Genomic DNA, 17,996 nt, shown 5'->3' on the forward strand with positions numbered 1-17,996 from the left:
AGAGAGTTGACCCCGGGGATGCAGCTGCGGCAAGTAAGTGGTTGCTACACCTGTGGTCCTTTCTGATCACTTGCTTGCCCTCTGCACAGTGTTGCCCTCAGACTGGGGGGCTGTTACATTTGCATCTGAGTGGGAGTTTGCATAGGATGTATTTCCGGTCCCCAAAGAAAAATGGAGAGGCATGAAGTGTCTTGCCCATGGCCTCACTGAGTCCGTAACAGAATATCAGCTTCCCACCTTCCCCTCTGAAGTCCTTCAGAGTGTAAAATTCTGTCTTGCAAAGTACACTGGGGCTTCAGACTCTCTCCTGGATAGCAGCCTCCAGGAAAAGTGGGTCCAAAAGAATGCTTTTCAACCAAGGTGCAACCTGGAAGAAACAAAATTCAACTCCTTCTAATGAAAACCCCAGAGACCCTTCTCCCACCACTCCCTGCTGAGGAGCTGGTGCTGTAGAGCTGTGCTGAAGCCCCGAGCCAGTGCTTCTGTTGTAGCCCCAGGAGCAAGCAGCGTTGCCGACTGAATCCGGGCTGAGGGGCTCTGACTGCAGTGCTGTGTGCGCTGCCCCAGGGCAGCAGCAGGGACCTCAGGAGGCAGCACTCAGCCCGAGGGCATCACGCAAGGTTATCTGCGCTTTCTTTTGGTAACTTCCCCAGCCAGCCTCTGAAACAGGAAAACAAAAGCAAAGCAATACTGGGGTTTCCTTGTTTCTTCGGGGAAGCATCACTGCAATTTGGTTTTAAACCAGAAGAGGGTAGATTTTGATTAGATATTAGGAAGAATTTCTTTATAATGAAGGAGATGAAACACTGGAAGAGTTTGCCCTGAGAAGCTGTTGTTGATCGATCCTTGAAGGTGTTCAAGGCCATGTTAGATGGGGCCCTGAGGAAGCTGCTCGTGCTGAAGATGTCCCTGCTCATGGGGGCTGGACTAGATGGTGGTTAAAGGTGCCTTCCCACATAAACTCTTCTAGGATTCTGTGATCACTTTCCCATGGTTCTGTGCCACTGTTATACTTGAAGTTCTTTGGGATAACAAAGAGATGTTACCCAGCTCCAGCAAGTTTTCTGGGCCTTTCCATTGTCACCCTCCACTTCTAAGCTCCTCTTTGGTCCCTGCAGGCTTTAGCCTACCGCCTGTCAATGGCACAGCTTCCAGTGTGCAGAGGAAACACCCTGGTAGTGCCTTGAAGAAGAAGGTCTTGAGGAAGCAGGACAACGTGCCCTTACTGTCCAAGAAGCCCATCATCCATGGAGACGGCAGCTTCCCACGCAGCTCCTCAGGTAAGCCTGCTCCACAGCAGCATTTTCCTGCACCGGTTTTCCTTGCACAAGGAGCACAAACTGCCTCCTGATTCAGCCACCACAGCTGGGATCTTGGGTTCATAGCCTGTGCTGAGAATGAACAGCAAATCTACTCTTGAGTTACTCCAGCTCGGCAGAACTGGAGCAGTTGGTTCTTATTGATCCATTGGAAAGCTGAGCTGCATAAAGTAGTGGTAAAGACCTAAGCTCTGGCTTTTGCCCATCCTGATAGAGCAAACTACAGCACTGGTGCCAGGAGGCAGCTGTAACTGCAGGGATGAGCTCGGGGCAGTCTGGCAGGGTGTGCTCACTGTGCACCTACGAGTACCACCACGATCAATTGTCCACTCTCCATCTTGGCCCTCTGCCTGTGCTGCTGTCTGCCTCTGCAGCCAGCTTTCCTGCTCTCCCAGCAAGGGTTGTCTCTGCATGGCAGTCAGCCACTTGGTGCAGCCGTGCTGCTGCTCCCAGAAGTGCCCAATGGCTTCTCGCCGCTGCCATCCCACGGCCTGCAATGCCAAGAGGGAACAAGCAGCGCCTCCTGTGTCACCCCACCCAAATACAGCGGCCTGTGTAGCAGGTGACAGCCAGGAGGGGCTGCCTGGTGCTCCCAGGCTGTTTGCTGCCTGCAGTGAATACACAGCACATAGTCCCTAGTGGCTCTTGCCTCTCCTGTGAGGGCAGCCTGCCTGTGCTATGATCCTGAGTAGGGTGAGAGAAGAAGAAGGGAGCTAGGAATGATACTTTGAGTGCTCTTTTCTAGTGATGCTACTTCCATGCTCACAATTGACCAGAACTAGCCTGACGTGGCTCCCCATTCCTATTGAATATAGATGTGTACATCCACATCCTTCTGCAGTGACACCACTGATGGCAGTGACAGGGGTACATCAGTGACAGCCAGATAGCTCCCATCTGAATATTCTAGATTCTGTGCAATATTTAAACTCCATCATTTGAGACAGCTCAGATGTTTCCTTGTACACATTAGAAAACGACCTGTTGAGTGCATGACATGAAATTGATGATCAAGAGTCCTTTGGATGACAAGTGGGTTTCTTAAGAAATGCATTTATCATCTGAATTTTCTCATACCTTGTAAACTGACTATCAAGAGATTGTGTCTGCCAACAATTTGCATCTGTATTTACGTATTCTTATCATCAATTTGCATTTGGAAGGCTTTTTTATCAACCATCTGGGCTAGAGATTCCATTTTTCCACAAGAGAAAGCTTAGGCTTGCACAGTGTGCACACAAGTCCATTTGAGGACAAACAAATTTCACCTCAGCATCTTTCAAATACAGCCAGTGTGTACTTTATTGAAATAGTAAAGATTCATGATGCTTGGAAAGAACAAAATCCATGAACTACTCCCTTCCCAAGAGCAGGCTGAAATGTAAGTGCACTCAGCTGCCCTCTGTCTAGAATATTTGAAGCCAATGGGAACAGAGGCGCTGTGAGGTGTGAAGGGTCAGGTATCGCTGTTCCCTGGTAGCTGCTCTGAGGGGATTCAGCCGGGCCCAGCAGGACTCGCTTGTTCAGGCTCGGCTTGGTGCTGTCACGAGGCAGCTGCAGGTCTTTCCTCAGGGAGTTGCAGAGTGCCTCTGTCCTCAGGGCTCGGGGAAATCAGGGCGCTGAGACAGGAGAGGCAGCTGAGGGGTCCCTCGTGGGGAGCAAGTCCTGCTGGTGGGCACTGTCTCACAGGGAGTGGGAGCTCTGCGGCCTCAGGAACGTGCCGCTGGCTGTGGTACCTGTGGCACTTGGGAGCTGGCGCTGTGTGGGCAATTGTCAGGTTGAGCCAAGGAGCTGTGCCCAGCTGGGGGGGCTGGGAGAAAGCAAGGAGCCAGAGAGCAGGGAATTCTCTGAGCCAGTGCCAGTTTGTACCTCATGGAAGCCTGGCTGGGAGATGGGGCTGCAGGCCGCTCCATGGCGGGGTGCCTTGCCCGGGGCTGCAGCGCTCATGGCTGACCCTCTCCTTACAGTGACCCCGCAGACGGCCACTGGTGCCGAGCGCCGAGAGGAGCCGCTCCGTGGGAAGGGGCAGAAGGACGGAGCCTCTTTGGAGCCACAGCAGTCCTTGCTCGAGGCACTCTCCTTGCTCAGCAGCGATGACTGGTAAGAAAGGCCCCGTTCACTCTGTCTCCCTCTTAGCGTTAAGGTAGGTTAGGAGAGCATCTTGCTAGTGCCTCTGAGCCCCAGCAGCCGAGAGAGCCGAGGGGCACCAGTGAAACCACTCCAGAGCAGAGAGAGGATAAAGATTTGAGAGCAGCCTTTTCTTGGCCTTGGTCTGCAGCAGTGCTCCAGCTGCAGCAGGTCCGTGCTGTTTCCTCGCTTTGCCTGCTGCTCTGTGGGGCTGCAAAGGAAATCTTGAGGGAAGAGAGAAAGCTGTGGGACAAGATGATTTGCTGGCTGAAGCCAGAAGCAGGATGGCAGCAGTTTGGAGTGTAGAGATTTGGGTGCCTCGGGGCCCAGTGGGACTGAGTAAGATTTGTCTCTGGCCCCACTGCTGGCAGCAGTGGCAGGAGTCAGGGTCTGCCTGTGACCTTCCGCATGTGAGTCCCAGGAGCAGCTACAGGGAGTTCTTCTTTCTGAGAAATGCACTGAGTTGTGCTATAGAGTCACTCAGCCTGTCATTAGTCCTGAGGGGCTCGTGGCAGAAGAGAAGGAAAAAGAAATAAAATCCTCTAGGAATCTTGCACTTTTGCAAGTCAACTCTTTCCTTCTCACTGCTTCATATGGGCCTGAGATGTTTTGTCAATACTCACAATGTGTCCCAAACTTAGACACAGACAGAAGGAGGCCTGTAGAGGCCCAGAGGTGATAACCCCACAAATGTTAGGTGATATTGGTTGTCTTTTTGATGTCTGGGTTATCATCTACTCACTGCTGGATGCTTCATTCACCCTGGGATAAGGACTCCATTCACCCTGGGATAAGCATGAAAAATCTGCTGCAATGCATCTCCTTGTGCAGTCGCCTTTGCTCTGCCCTGTCTCTTCTGCTTTCTCTTCCCCATTTCTGTTTGGTGCCCTGTGAGGTGCAGAGAGCTTCTGCAGCTGTGGGGGGGTCCGGGTGACACTCAGGGATGCCCGTGGCATCGGCCGCCAGCCCTGCGCTGCAGCCCCGATGCATCATGCGCCTTCCTGTAGCTCAGGTCCTGCCCAAAGCAAGTGCTGAGAGAGGGAGTTGTTTGCACCTTGTAAATAACATGTTGCTGCTGTTTTAGGTAGGGGCTTTTGGGAAAAGCTAGACTTTCAGCTGTTCTTGCCCGGGTGTGGAATCTTCTGGGGCATCCTGCTGCTTTCTTGGGGAATGTGTGAGGTGGAGTGGAGTGGGTGACAGACAGGCCTAGATTGCAGAGTGGAAACTCAGCTACAGAGTGCCAGTGCAGACTCTCACTGCTGAACTGCCTGCTGGGGCTGGCAAAGAAGGAAAATGCCCCAGACACAGCCCAGTGGGACTGTGTCTCAGGGACAGGTACAGGGAGGTGACAAGAAACAGCAGCATGGCACGGTCTCACAGCCTCCAGGAAGCACTGACATAGGGACTTCATGTGCCAGAGACTTCAGAAAGGCTGTCTTGTTAAACGGCCACAAATGAAGACTCTGAAAGCCCTCTATTTGCCTCTTGGATTTGTGTATGCTTTTGACAGCCACAGCAACCTGTGGCAGCGAGTTCCACGATTTCATCAAGTACTGCTTGAAAAGCACCTCCCTTTGTTTGACTGAGCCGCCAGCCTGGTAAATTCAGAGGGTGCTGCCTAGTTCTTGGGTGGAGAGAAAGTCAATCTTTTTGGTACTTGCCTTTCAGGGAGCTGAAGGAGAAGGGACTCTTCAGCATCAAACACCTGGCTGAGTCCCACTCAGAAGTCCTTCTTTGTAGACTTCGTGAGGTTTGCTTGGCACTTACCAACGAGGTAAGAACATTGTTCTGAATCGTCCTCCGTGCTTCTTACACGGTGTGTAGAGTAGATATGTGCTTGTTCATCTCCCTGTGTGCTCAGGAACTGCCTTCATTTCTGTTTCTAGACCTTATCTTTCTCATGTCTGTCAGCTCTCTATAGGATCTGTGTGCACATGTAGCTCTATTTACTGGTAGGTCGGGCATCTGACACTCTCCTCTTGGAGCGAGCTGCCATTACAATGCAACGTGCAAATGCAGAAGCGGAGACACTAATTATGTTATTTGCTGCAGTCCAAATCTCTGCCCAAGCTGTAATTCAACACTGCCAATTAGTCTGTAGACTTGAGCCTGTGTTTTCTGTTTCCTGGCTGAGGGCTTCAACTGCTGCTGTTACTTTTTCAAACAGGAGCAAATGACTCTTTTGTCTTTATGACTTGTGCCTTTATGGCTTGAGAGCAGCCCTTGCTTTAATTTGTTTCTTTGTTTTTTGAATAAAAGGGCCTAAAACCAAAGCAGTGGACATTCCAGAAGAATTAAGTAGAACACTTTAAGTGAAATAATATGTTTTAGGCCTGCAGGAAGCAGGCCTGAGGCCTAGCACAAGTAGGTGCCAGAGTTAAGTGCCTTTCTGTGCTTGTGCTCTTCTGCTCTGCCTGTGCTTTTGTGTTCCCCTGGACACAGCGGGAAGTGTTGTCATTTCCTGGGACTTTTGTCTAAGGCAACTGGTTTTCTTTTCAAGGTGATTCTTATGTTTCCCCTCATGACTTCCCCAGGTGACCAACCTTCGCTCAAAGGTGTCTTACTCTGCAATCGTCACTCTTGGAGAGCTCTTTGTGACCTTGCAGAAGGACATGGACTCGGAGGTGGATGAGGTTGCTCGGGTCCTTCTCCAGATGGTGTGGAACTCCCCAGAGTTTGTTCAGAAAGCAGCCAGTCACACCCTGGGAGTCATGGTGGAGCATGTGACTCCTGCACGAGCAATGACTGCTCTCATGGACAGTGGAGTCCAGTAGGTTCTTCTTCTCTTAGTGATATTCTTCACCTTCTATTGTGTGTGGGGGGGGAGAAGGGCTGAGAGAGAGAATGGGAACGGTGGGAGGGAAGGGTCCTGTATCCTGCATCTTCTGTGAACTCAGTGACTTGATTCTCCAATCAACCTCACTTCTTTCCTCTTGTCACCTATTTCTGCCCTCATGCAGCCCTTTAGTTGACAGAATCACAGAGCTGTAGAATATGCTGAGTTGGAAGGGGCCCATCAGGCTCATCGAGTCCAGCTCCTGCCCTTGCACAGAACAAACACGCCAAGGGTCACACCATGTGCCTGAGAGCGTTGTCCAAAGGCTTCCTGAACTCTCTCAGGCTTGGTGCTGTGACCAATACCCTGGGGAGCCTGTTCCAGTGCCCAGCCACCCTCTGGGTGAAAAACTTTTTCCTGATATCCAAGCTCAACCTCCCCTGACTCAGCTTGCTGCTGCTTCCTGGAGTTCTCCCAGTCTGTCCGAGTTGCCTAGATGTGGTGAATGGTGGGCAAGTGAAAGTGCCTGCAAAGGCTAAGGATAGAGCCCTGTGGTTTTGTGGGAAGAGGGACAATTGCAACTGCAGCTGTGAGCGCTCTTTGATATTTCACAGCCCTAACCACAGAGGCCTTGGGAAAAACCATGCATCTTCATTATGCCATTCACTTGAGAAGTAAGGAGGGTTCTTGCTGGGGCATGGAGCACATGGGGGAGAACGTGCTGGGTGTGGCACAGCCTGCACAGCAGGTGCAGCTCCTGCCAAGAGGAGTCTTGTAGGACTGTCCTGGCCTTAGAGGCCCACTTGCTATTCAAACTGATGTCTCATGTTAGCCTTGAGATGATGAATCACTGTACAGGCACCTTCACAGGCCGACTGCCGTGGGACAGCTGAAGCAGGTGCTGCCTTAAGTGTTGGTGCTGGGCCTGATAGTCCCCAAGAGACACTGTCTAGAACAGGACAAGCTGGCTAAACTGACTGCCACCCTTTCCTCAGCTTTGGAAAAGGGGGAAACGTTCAGATGTATCTCTTGCCAAGCCTCACAGAAGAAACTGGCTGCATTGCAGAATATTCTGCAACTTCATGTCCCACAGCGTGTTTTCCCTGCATTTGTTTCTTTCCCAAGGTCTGCAGATTTGGGGTAAATGGGTGCAAATATCCTCAATCCTGCTGCGGCTGTCTGTGTAGTGGCTGGCTCCTGATGGGTCAGCCTGGGTTGTCTTTAATTTCCCTCTTTCTCAGAGTGAATTTGGGGAAAGACGTTGAGTATCAGATAGTGCAGGGAGACTGAATTCCTCACTCTTGCTTGCAGGCAGTCCTTCTGTAGAGTGCTAACTTTGTGTTTCTCTGCGGACAGAACCTTCTACAGGTGTCCCAAGTGTCAGGGAGAACCCAGGCCTCCTTCCCCCAGCAATGACAGGGAGCATGCTCTGGCCAAGGCCTGCGCTGTGTCCCTCTGCTCCCTGTGCCCCAGTGTCCGCTCTCTTCTTCCCAGGAGCCGCCACGTCCAGGTGCGGAAGTGCGCGGCCCAACTCCTCCTGTCCTTGATGGAGAAAACTGGAGTCACGAAGCTCGCAGGAACGCCCAGGGCTGAGAGGCTGGCGCACGCGGCAGGGACGCTTGCTCAGGACTGTCACAAGGACACAAGGTAATGATCTTCATTTCACCTCCTAAAACAGGAAAACTGTTGGGTGTCTGGCTGTAAAGGGCAAAACCACAAAAGAGTGGAAGCTAAAGGAAATATTAAGTTCCCTCACTGTGTGGATGAGGTTCACAGAGTCACGGAATACGCTGAATTGGAAGGGACCCATCAGTGTCATCGAGTCCAGCTCCTGCCTGTGTGCAGGGCCCCCCAAGAGTCACTCCATGTGCCCGAGAGCATTGTCCAAAGGCTTCTTGAGCTCTGTCAGGCTTGGTGCTGTGACCACTGCCCTGGCTTGTCTGGGGAAATGACTGTGCTGGGGAACCTGAGGTTGTCCCGCAAGAGGGAGCATTGCCAACTTCCTGGGACTTGAATGATTCTTTCCTGAGATCAAAAGAGCCATCAGATGAGCCAGTCAAACAGTTTTGCTTGGCCTTAGGTGCACAAGACAAAGCCAAAATGTTGGCTAATGTTCATCACTGAAGGATCGCATACATCTATTTCTCATTAACTTAAGACTTTCCTAGAAATATTCCCGGGGTCTTTAGCCAATGTATTCAGTCTTTCTAAACCTCTTCTGCAGATTTCTGTAATGCTCTTATCTGTGGCTGAATGACCTCCAAATTGCTTCCTGAAGAAAACTGTGGTTTCCTAGTGGCAAAATCAACCCAAACCACCCAAATCCCCTCACTTTGAGGATTCAATTCCCATTAATAGCTGCCAAGAACGCATGAGCAACTAGCTGTCCCTGTGCATACATATGGTATAGAATAATCAAAAGCAAGCATGAGGCATTTGGTCCTGGCTTCCCTGCCAGTTAAAGAAAGGCAAATTACTGTGCAATGGCAGCAAGACACTGCTAATAAGCTCTGACTCAAAGCAGAGGTGTTTTGCTTGTTCCCTGGGATCCTTCGATGCCACAGAAGCGCACCCACAGTTTCAGAGTGAGATTGTATTTTTCTGTTGCCCCATGTTCTCCTCTTGCCTCTTGTGTTCAGCTGACAGCATTGTGCAGTGCCAAGTGGAGGTAAATCTCTCTCTTTGCTGAGTAGGTAATGCCTTCTCATGCAGGTATGGCAGCTGCTGAGTTTAAGGTATCAGCTTATTCTGTTAATGCTCCTCCTTTGTTTGTTCACCTTCTATTCTTTCTTTCTTTCTTTCTTTCTTTCTTTCTTTCTTGTTTTAGGCATTATGGACAGGAGATGGTGAAAATGATGCTGAATCACCAAAAATTTAAAAGGCTTTTGGAACAATCTCTTTCCACCCGTGACCTGGAAGATATTCTGACAAGAATGAAGAAGAAAGTAAGTGCTTGGTAGGAGAAATGTCTCCTTTGTGCAAGTATTGCCACTGCTGATATGAGATCAAACATACCTAATCTTATCTCATTCCTTTTCTGCCAAATCATTTTGCTCCTGGGAATGAACTGTTGATCCGTAGCCTGTTCATCTGCAGAGCACAAAGGAATTGATAATATTAGGGGAAAAGTGGGGTATTGGATATTTTGTATATTGGCCACAAACAGGGAAGGGAAAGAGGAGAAAATGGGTTTACATTTAAGCATAACCCCCCACCCCACTATCCCTACTCTGCCCCCAGTGACGCAATTAAGTGAGAACAGTGCTTCTGGAGATAACAGAGTCTTTGCAAAAGACACAGGAAGCAGTAGTGCCAAGAAAATTTCCAAATATTCAAAAGATGTCCCAGTCAATCCCAATTCCTACAATTACTATCTGTCTTCTGGGAATACTGCCCTGCTGTCATGCCCTGTGCAGCTGGAAGAAGCTTGGTGAATTCAGCAGCATCCAGAGGAAAATCATTTGTTTGCCTGGGTTATTTTTTTATTCTTTTTACCTACGTTATAGAAGGGAGTGTGGCTTTGTGCAGCACCAGGGAGAGTGAGTGTGGAACCAAATCAACTTCCAACACAATGGGCCAACCTCCAAAGAGTCCAAATTTTTCTGCAGCTTCCTTTAAGAGCATTAGTTCCCTACCAGTTTGCATTATTCCCATTTATGCTCAAGAGGAATGAATTGGGGATTTTAGACTGCTGCTCAGTATGGTAGCAGCCATAACCTGCCTTGGGCTATTGAAAACAAAGAGTTGGCATCACTGAACCTCTGGCCTGTTTCCTTCTGTAAGTTCGGAAAGGTTTGCCCAAGCCTTGGTAGCAGTGATCCTGGTTATAAGTTGTGTTTTAAACAGGTAATTTCCTATTTTACATTCTAAAGATCCATGGGGTTTCTTTATGCCTTTGTAGGGGATGGAAACGCAGAAGGATGAACACCCATCTGTCGAGAAGCCTGTGAAGAAGAGGAGCGATGGCTCGAAGAAGCCCCAGGCCACATTGCCTTCTAGTAAACGGTACTGAGCACTTTAGTTAGATGTGACAAAGCACGTGGCAAGCTTTACATGTCTCTTCCTCAGGAAAATCTTTCTGGTGGAGATGACCTGTGCCAGAGATTGTTTCCTTTCCCTACAAATGCTCTATCATAAAAAATGTCTCCTTCTGCATTACGCTGAACACAACTTCTCTGGAAGGGTTTCCACAAAAAATGGGCGACAAAAAGACACCCATTGGTTGCAGCTCAGAAGATCCAGTGCAGTGGCAAGGACAGTGCTGTGGAGGCTGTGAGAGGGCCATGTCTCCGCTGCCTCACTTGGGACAAGTAAATTCAAGCAGGGTTTTTTTCCTCTGAGAGCAGTCTTTTTCGGATGGGTGTTTTGATGAGAAGTCCCAGTCTAGAAGCAAGATGCCGTTCCCCAAAATAGCACTTCCCATGCATGTGGTTTGGCCTTCCTGAGTCATGGTTTTCTTACCCTCAGACAGTACCAAGATGAGTAGTAAGTAGCAAGCCAGTTCCTGAGCAACTTTGGTCAACAGGTGTCTCAATGTGGACGTTTTGTCTTGACATTCCTGTCCTTCATACTGTTTGCTTGATGGACAGCATGTTTGGTTTATTTCCCCCTGTGCTGCAATCAGCATTTGAGACAGGAATTTGGTCCTTGCTGTCTCTTCCTGCCAGTGGGAGAGCTACTTGTACCTGTTGTCCTCTGATAACAGAGGGGATTTATTTAGCTCTGTCATGCTCAGCGCTGGCAGGAGAGTGACCACATGCCTCAGTAGCGTAGTCAGGATCTTCCCATGCTCAAGAGAGTTGTTCCCAGTGGGTTTGTTAAGCTGTGGATCTAGTCTCTAGGGAAGCAATCATGTGAGCGTAGTGCTGGGATGTCTGGCTTCTGTTTTTATCCCTGTTACGGATTTTCTGGATCCTTCAGATATGCCCCTATCCATCTGTTCAGATGCATCTGAGCTACTTTTCCAGATTGTCATGCCTGCTGTAGAGACACTTCTCCAGAGGGATGAGTTTCCTTATTATAAGACGCACACCTCCCTCATGATGAGGCATTTAAACATGGAAGTAGCGTCTCTCTTTCTTCACAAAGCAGTGCGACATGTGTACCTGGGAAGCCGTCTGGAGATAAGTGAGATGCATCTCATCCTTGGTTTTCCTGAGTAAGCACTGGTGAGAATGTTGCTTGCAGATTGTCTCCTGTAATGATTGTGTAGCGGGTTTGGTTTGTAACCAGGCAGAAACACCAATTTAGTGTAGTGGTTTGGTCCAAAATACTCATTACTATTTACCTTCTGTGAGATAAGAATTAGGAGAAATGCAAAGCAGTCACCAAACTTGAAAGAATAGAAAGAAGTTTATTAACAGACCTAAAAGAAGAAAAAAAAAGTCATACCACGCCTTCAGAACACTTCTCCTCCCCCCTGCCTTTCTCCCTTCTTGCAGTGATAATGTAAAAAGACAGCCCTTGAGATGTTCAGTCTGTTTACCACTTCCATAATAACCTTGTTCAGTCCATTTAGGAAGAGGAGTCTCTTGCCCATGCTATGAAAACATTATCGCAAGGAGCCAGCCACCCGGGTTGGTTCTCTGCTTGCATGTGAGTCCCTTCCCCCGTCTTGCAGCTTTTCCCACAACTGCTTTCGAGGGTCCACTCTTGAATTGCTGGGGTAAAATTTTAAGGTTGAGCCGTTCAGAAACAAAAGTTCTCTTCACCCATCTCTGGGAGTATTTCATTTCTAAGAATAGAGGCCCTTCTCCTTCCCTGGAAGCAAAGGGTCTTCCTCATCTTCCTCTTTAGAACTATCTCTGGGAGCATCTCTAGGACCTGAGGTTTTCTCCTTTTCCATTTGGAGCAAAAGTCCTCATCACTTCCATCTCTCCCTGTTCAAACTTCTCATGAAATTACAGCTGCGTCAGCATCTGCTTATCTCAGCGCAGGTGCTTTTGCTCACAAGTACAAGTTGAATGCTCCACCCCCCATGCCTTCATGAAATTACAGCAGGTACTCTGATCGATCATAGCTTCACAACAGAATTTCAGCTTTAAGCATCTCCTCTTTCACTTCCCTCCGGTTTTCAGCTCTTCATAGCACTAAAAGGGTTAATCTCACCTAGGCCTTGCAGCTGGAATGTGGCTTATCGCTGTTGGTCACATGACCTCTGCCAGACAGCCGTGCAGCTTTAGCTGAATCTTGGCAGCTCTGGAGAGGGGGAGCCGAGCCGCTCCGGCTGCCCACAGCCCTGCTGTGGGGGGGGTTCCGCGGGTGGAACAGGGCCCGTCGGCTCCAGGATGGCCGTGGCCCGACCCGGCCTGGCCTGAGCAGGGCCTGGGCCGGGCCCGCTGGCCCCCACACGGGGCCCGCAGCCACCTGTCCCAGCACCGGAAACAAGACAGAGAGAGTCTGCCTCGGGGTTTCCTGTTCTTAAGTGTGGATCACAGAGGCGGTCACAACTTTAAGTGGCTTAAAGAATTGTCCATATTCAAAGTGGCCAGCTGATAGGTTCTGTCAGGTCACAGAAGGAGCTGTAAGCACTCCTTTGCAAGAACATCACTTCCGGGACTATGCTTGCTAACCCATGACAGATTGTCATGAGGTCTCCCGTTGTTTTTCAGATCAGGATTTTCTAGCTTGAAATCACATCATTAGGAAACCTCCCCAAGATGTTCTGCTCACAATTAACTGAAGGTATGATCACCAACAGGTCCGCATTTGGTTTTATTCAACAGGGTGAAGTCTACCTCTGATGGACGCCTCCTACGCCGCCCAAAAGCCCAGGTCACGTTACCTCCGGCTGTGGAAGAAACGGAGTCGCTCCAGAAGCTGTACAATCTCCTGGAAGCCAAGGAGTTTAAGACACGGATGGAAGGAGTGGCACTCCTCCTAGACCTGTGCAAAAGCAGCCCCCAGCTCGTCTCCACTAACACTGTCCAAGTATGTAGGGTGTCTTCATTGTTCCTTTCCTTTAGCTCCTTTCCCAAGCCTGTAGCAGGCAAGTTAATTCAGTGTGTCTTGGCACTACATCCTGGCTGTGTGGGACAGGCTGGTGCCTCTTACCCTGAAATATTTAATTCAGGTCCACGCTTCAGGACAAGTTCTTTCGGTCCAGATGTATTTGTCTGGCAGGTGCCTATTGATGCTGTTCATCAGAGGAGGACAGAGTTTTCTGCTGGTGTAACTTCTGCTGTCTCCTACTCCCACTTGGGTTAAGTGAAGGGAATCCAGCCACTGAAAGCGTGGCAATTATTCTCCAGACAAAAAAATGGGTTTGGATGGGGAAGAGAAGTATCAGGCTGGGCAGGTTTAAACCAATTTTTTTTAAAAGGATACTTCTGTAAACTCCGACTTGTCTTGCACAGGCACAACTCTGGTTACTCGTTTCCATCGGCATCCCTAGTCCTCTTGGTAAAGACGGTGCTCACCCTTCTTGGGGGGGTCTTTTTTCTCTTTGGAAAAGGAGGGAAATGGCTAGGGACAGATCTCTTCCTTCTCCTCCCAGTAGCTGCTTTTTCCCTTTGTCCAGAAAATGGTGCCTGATAATGTGGCTGTCAAGGGACTGAACCTGCTCTAATGAGAGCGGTCCAGCACATTAAATTTCAGAAGTCTACCTGCTGGGTAGACAATTGGTCTGGATCCTGGAAGAGTTGATCAGAGCCCTGCACTTCTCCAGACACAGGTTCTGAGACAGATGGAACAAAACCTGGATCTCCTCCAGCCATAGTTTTGGCAAAATCGTAACTGCCCTCAGAACTTGAGGCAACTGTGTAGAAAAAGGGGCATTGTAAATATCTGGTTCCATACTTCGAAAGCAAAGATACCGTTTTGCATCAATAAATGGGATGAATTTAATGACTGAAATGTGGAGAGAAACACCATAGGAACTATTCTGTCCCCACCCAAAGCTCTTCAAAATATATGAAAATCTTTCAACCAGCATGAGGTTGCGCAACCATTCCAGTGAGCGGCCCACAGGAAAACAGGGAAATTGTGCAAGCAAGTGCTGACCTGACAGGAAGGATCACTTTCATCTTTTACATTGCTGAGTGCTCACTTCTGCGTCCCTTCCTCAAACAAGGACATTTTAATCCAGCTTTCATGTTGTTTGTTCTCTTCACAGATTTTTGATTATTTTGTCCCGAGACTTGGTGATACGCACAAGAAAGTGAAGCAGAAGGCGCTGGACGTGCTGGCTGAAATCGTAGGCATCCTGAAAGATGGCTTAAACCCGGTGATCATCTGTCTGGTTGAAGGAATAACAAACAACCTAAACTCAAAGGACCCCGGGGTTTATGCCGCAGCTGTGAAAGCGCTGGAAGAATCCATGGCTCACTTAGGTAAGGCTGAGCCCTGGCATGGACTCTCCTCAAGTGTGTCTCTGCCTCTGCGAGTCAAGAGAACGCTGAGTGCCTTGACAGCTGTTGTTGTCTGTGGAAACCTCCAGCTGACATCCACCAGAAGCTGTGCAGGTGCAGTCCTTACGCACCAGTCCTCCACCAGGCTTGAATGTGCATCAGCATTTCCCAAAAGTCCCAGGAGCCCTTGGCTCTGTGCTGCTTGTCTGAAGAGGAAGTGCTGGACTACAGCTTTGCTGGAATTCAGGGCCAAAGGGATTTTTGGAGTTTGCCTGGGCCCCAGTTGACTTCCCAAATGAATAGCTTTGCTGTTGGCATGAAGGGACACCGGCACATCAGAACCTCTGCAGAGCAGCCTCCTGGAAGGCTCCACATCATAGGCATTAGCTTCATTAGGACAGCAGGATCAGTTCTTTACTGCATGCTTGCATGAAGATCATTTGGGACCTCCTTTTTGTATCTCATGCAGGAAAGGAGCTCTTAATAATACCCTGCTACTGAAACCCACACTGGGGTGTAGCTCTGTAGTGGTTCCCAATGAAGCAGATTGCCTGCTTTGTCACTGCCAGCCCTGTGACCCTGTGAGGGACCAAACTTCATCCCACACACGTTCTGTCTCCAGGAAAAGCTTGCCTTGGCTTATTAGAGTGGCAGGACTCGAGGCTTGCAGGCCAATGCAGGCAACAGTGTTTAAATTCAAACGAGACCCCCAAAACCGCAACAGATAGGCGCAAGAAAAACCAAAATACATACGCCGGTCAAGTATTGGGAAATCAGTTCATTTTCCAGTCTCTCTGCCAAGATCTGATTTCACAGATGTTACAGAACCCCACAGGCTACTGAGGCACTGAGCACTAATAGCTCTTGTATGAGTAACTTGGAGTCTTGTCCCTAGATCCACACAGGTAACCTGACAATTTAAAAACAGCTTATCCTTCAGGTGGGAATGGAGGTGTGCATTTTGGAGCCTTCTCACCCTTTTCCATAGGGGAGAGAGAAGATCACCTCTGCAAAGCTCTGGGATGCAAAACCTTTTCACTGCTTACGTGTGATTGAAGTCTTGAGGTCCCTGATGTGAAATGTTTAACATAGCTCCTGGTACAGCAGACAACTTTGGATTTAAAATGTGAAAGGAGAGCTTTTCTTTTGGAATTTAAAATCTTCCCAAGTAGGCTGGAAGGAAAGAAGAAAAGGATTCAAAAATCGGCAGGAATTTCCTTTCTTTTGCAAAATGTAGTTGCCCCTGCCCTTTCCCTCCCCACTGTCCTTTCTCTTATGACCTCAGAAGAGAGAGCAGAAATGTGTGTTTCCCTTGTAGATAAAGTATCCCTGATGAAAGAGTTCAGCCACCGCAGGAGTGAACTGAAGGGCCAAGCTCTGCTGGATGTCACGGAGCATCTCTCAGGTATGGCCTCCCCTTCTAAGGCAAGAGGTCTTCCGAGGCAGAATTTACAGGGAATGCCAGTGAATAGACACTAGAGTGGCTCCTCCAAATCAGGAGGTGCTGAGCTTGTCCCTCCTGCCCAATACCCATGGAAGGTGTATTGGGCAGGTTTTCCCTGGCTGCTGCAGAGGTGTGCAGCATCTGAGATGGGGGCGGCACTCGGCCTCGGGGCTGAGCTCTCACTGGGGCATCTCAGAAGCTGCCTCCAGGAAAGGGAGGGGTTAAAAATTCCCAAGCTGGCTCCTCTCTTGGAAGCTCAGGGACAGCTCTGATCCTTTAGGGAAAATGGTGGCAAATGCTGTTTCAGGGGATCGGTTTGTTTTGTCCTCACAGAATTCTTGCTTTGCTCTTGGAAAGTTTTGAGGCGGAAGCCTGCAGTGCCTGGGGGTCACAGCTTAGGTCCAAACTCAGCACACATGTTAGAGGCACGGATTTTGTGCAAGGCAGCCTTTGGGGGCAGAGGGGCAGAAGCAGAGTGCTGAGGCTCCCTGCCTGTGCTGTGGAAGTGCCATTGGACTGAGCATTTCAGGGTGTGCAGTCAGGGTCTTCCTATGTCAGCGCTGCCCAAAATGCTCCAAATGCAGCTGATAATTGATTGCTCAGAGGAGCTTGCTATGTCAGCAATAGCCAAGGGATGGAAAAATGATAACCTCAATATATGCTAGAGAAGACAGTGTATAGCCTTGCTTTATTTATAGCCTTGCTTTAGCGGGGTCTAAATCCACTGCTAATTAAGCCAGGTCACAAAAACGGAGTCATCCTTTTTATTAGAAATCTCTCAATTTCCTCTCTAAAGTGCCTTTCAAACCTTCAGCAGTGGGTTTAGACAACTTCTAAATGGAAATAAACAGCAATTTGACATTTTGGTCATTCATCATGCCAGAAACAGACTGTGGAATGATTTAGTAAAGGTGTGAAGTCTGCCACAGGTACAAGGCTCGGATCTGGAGAAATTAGTCCTGAGGGCTTGGTGGTTCTGTTTTGGGGATGTTCAGCTGCTTTGCCCATTTCTGGATCATGGGGCTCTCACTGTTATTTCACTGATCTTAGCCAGAGAGACTCCCAAAATCACAACTAGAGGTAGATCCTTGTTTGCATTAAGGCTGGTGGTTAAGAAGTTTGCGTCTCTCTTCCGGCAGCGCTTGTGGCATGGGTTTATCCCAGGAGCCCCGAAGTCGTCCAGCGCTACGCCCTGCCCGTGCTCTGGTCCTTCCTGGGGAACAAGGCGCTGCCTGTCCGAAGCGTCAATGTCCGCACTGTGGTCACCAAGCTTGCCTGCACCCTCTACAAGGTGATGGGCGCCAAGCTGAGGAAGCATGCTGCCAGCCAGCCTCCGCATGTGCGGGAAAACCTCTCCGACATTTTGGGCTGGTGAAGGCTCAATGACCTGCAGGAAGATGACAAAGTGCTGAGTTGGACACCTCCGGACGTGACTTCTTAGCTGTGCCAAAAAGGACAGAATGCAAAGGAAGGGTGTGCACCTGCCCCCGCTCTCTCCACCCCCCTTCCTAGTCGTGGCATGGGGTGCCTGAAGCAACTTCCAATTGAGGACAAGGTGAAGGCTGAGCATGGCTCAGCCTCACAAAGAGGTAAGGCGGGAGCTGGGCCGCTCTCTGGCGGGAGGAAGGCTCTTGTGCCAGCCTAGAGAGCCTGGGCACATTGCCAGGGAACAGTTCTGCCCTGCATGTGCCCCCTGCACTGAGCTGTGCTGCTCCCAGTGCCCCGTGGAGCTGTAGGGCTGCTCAGCTGTGGGGCCGGGAGAGGAGCAGGAGGGTGCGTGTGCAGCTGAGCCATTCCTGGAAAGCACAGGCCTCTGGGCTCCCTGCTGTCCCAGGGCAGCCCAGAGGCCAGGCTGTTCCTGTGCTGGCTCTGTGCAAGTGGGTCAGGGTGTCTCCCTGGTCTGCCTCAAGTGGCTGCTGGCAGGAGCATGTTTCCCTGTGCAGCTCTTTAGAAGTTTCCAGGGAATCTCTCACATGAAATAT

The 17,996-nt window shown here is 49.7% G+C and overlaps 1 protein-coding gene and 2 long non-coding RNA genes across 3 annotated transcripts; all 3 read left to right on the forward strand.

The window, feature by feature from the left end:
- Nucleotides 1-5: 5 nt before the first annotated feature.
- LOC125323926 lies at nucleotides 6-6,021 on the forward strand. Its single transcript, XR_007202709.1, has 5 exons — nucleotides 6-33; nucleotides 1,119-1,280; nucleotides 3,287-3,419; nucleotides 5,115-5,220; nucleotides 5,981-6,021. It is a non-coding gene; the product is annotated as an uncharacterized LOC125323926 (long non-coding RNA).
- A 153-nt stretch (nucleotides 6,022-6,174) lies between these two features.
- On the forward strand, nucleotides 6,175-9,089 carry LOC125322579. The gene is made up of 3 exons (XR_007202103.1): nucleotides 6,175-6,216; nucleotides 7,717-7,869; nucleotides 9,050-9,089. It is a non-coding gene; the product is annotated as an uncharacterized LOC125322579 (long non-coding RNA).
- A 46-nt stretch (nucleotides 9,090-9,135) lies between these two features.
- Nucleotides 9,136-17,389, forward strand: LOC125322366 (TOG array regulator of axonemal microtubules protein 2-like). The gene is made up of 5 exons (XM_048296019.1): nucleotides 9,136-9,167; nucleotides 10,124-10,227; nucleotides 12,948-13,152; nucleotides 14,336-14,552; nucleotides 17,154-17,389. Exons 1-5 carry the CDS (start codon nucleotides 9,156-9,158, stop codon nucleotides 17,387-17,389), a joined length of 774 nt encoding a protein of 257 aa, XP_048151976.1. The 5' UTR covers nucleotides 9,136-9,155.
- The last annotated feature ends 607 nt before the right edge of the window (nucleotides 17,390-17,996 follow it).

The sequence above is a fragment of the Corvus hawaiiensis genome, chromosome 3 (genome assembly GCF_020740725.1).
Source record: "Corvus hawaiiensis isolate bCorHaw1 chromosome 3, bCorHaw1.pri.cur, whole genome shotgun sequence".
NCBI classification, from domain to species: Eukaryota; Metazoa; Chordata; class Aves; order Passeriformes; family Corvidae; genus Corvus; species Corvus hawaiiensis.

Coding starts and splice junctions, on each gene's coding strand:
- LOC125322366 (XM_048296019.1), top strand. Junction 10,228..12,947: donor ACATTGCCTTCTAGTAAACG/GTACTGAGCACT, acceptor TTTATTCAACAG/GGTGAAGTCTACCTCTGATG. Junction 14,553..17,153: donor AGAATCCATGGCTCACTTAG/GTAAGGCTGAGC, acceptor CTCTTCCGGCAG/CGCTTGTGGCATGGGTTTAT.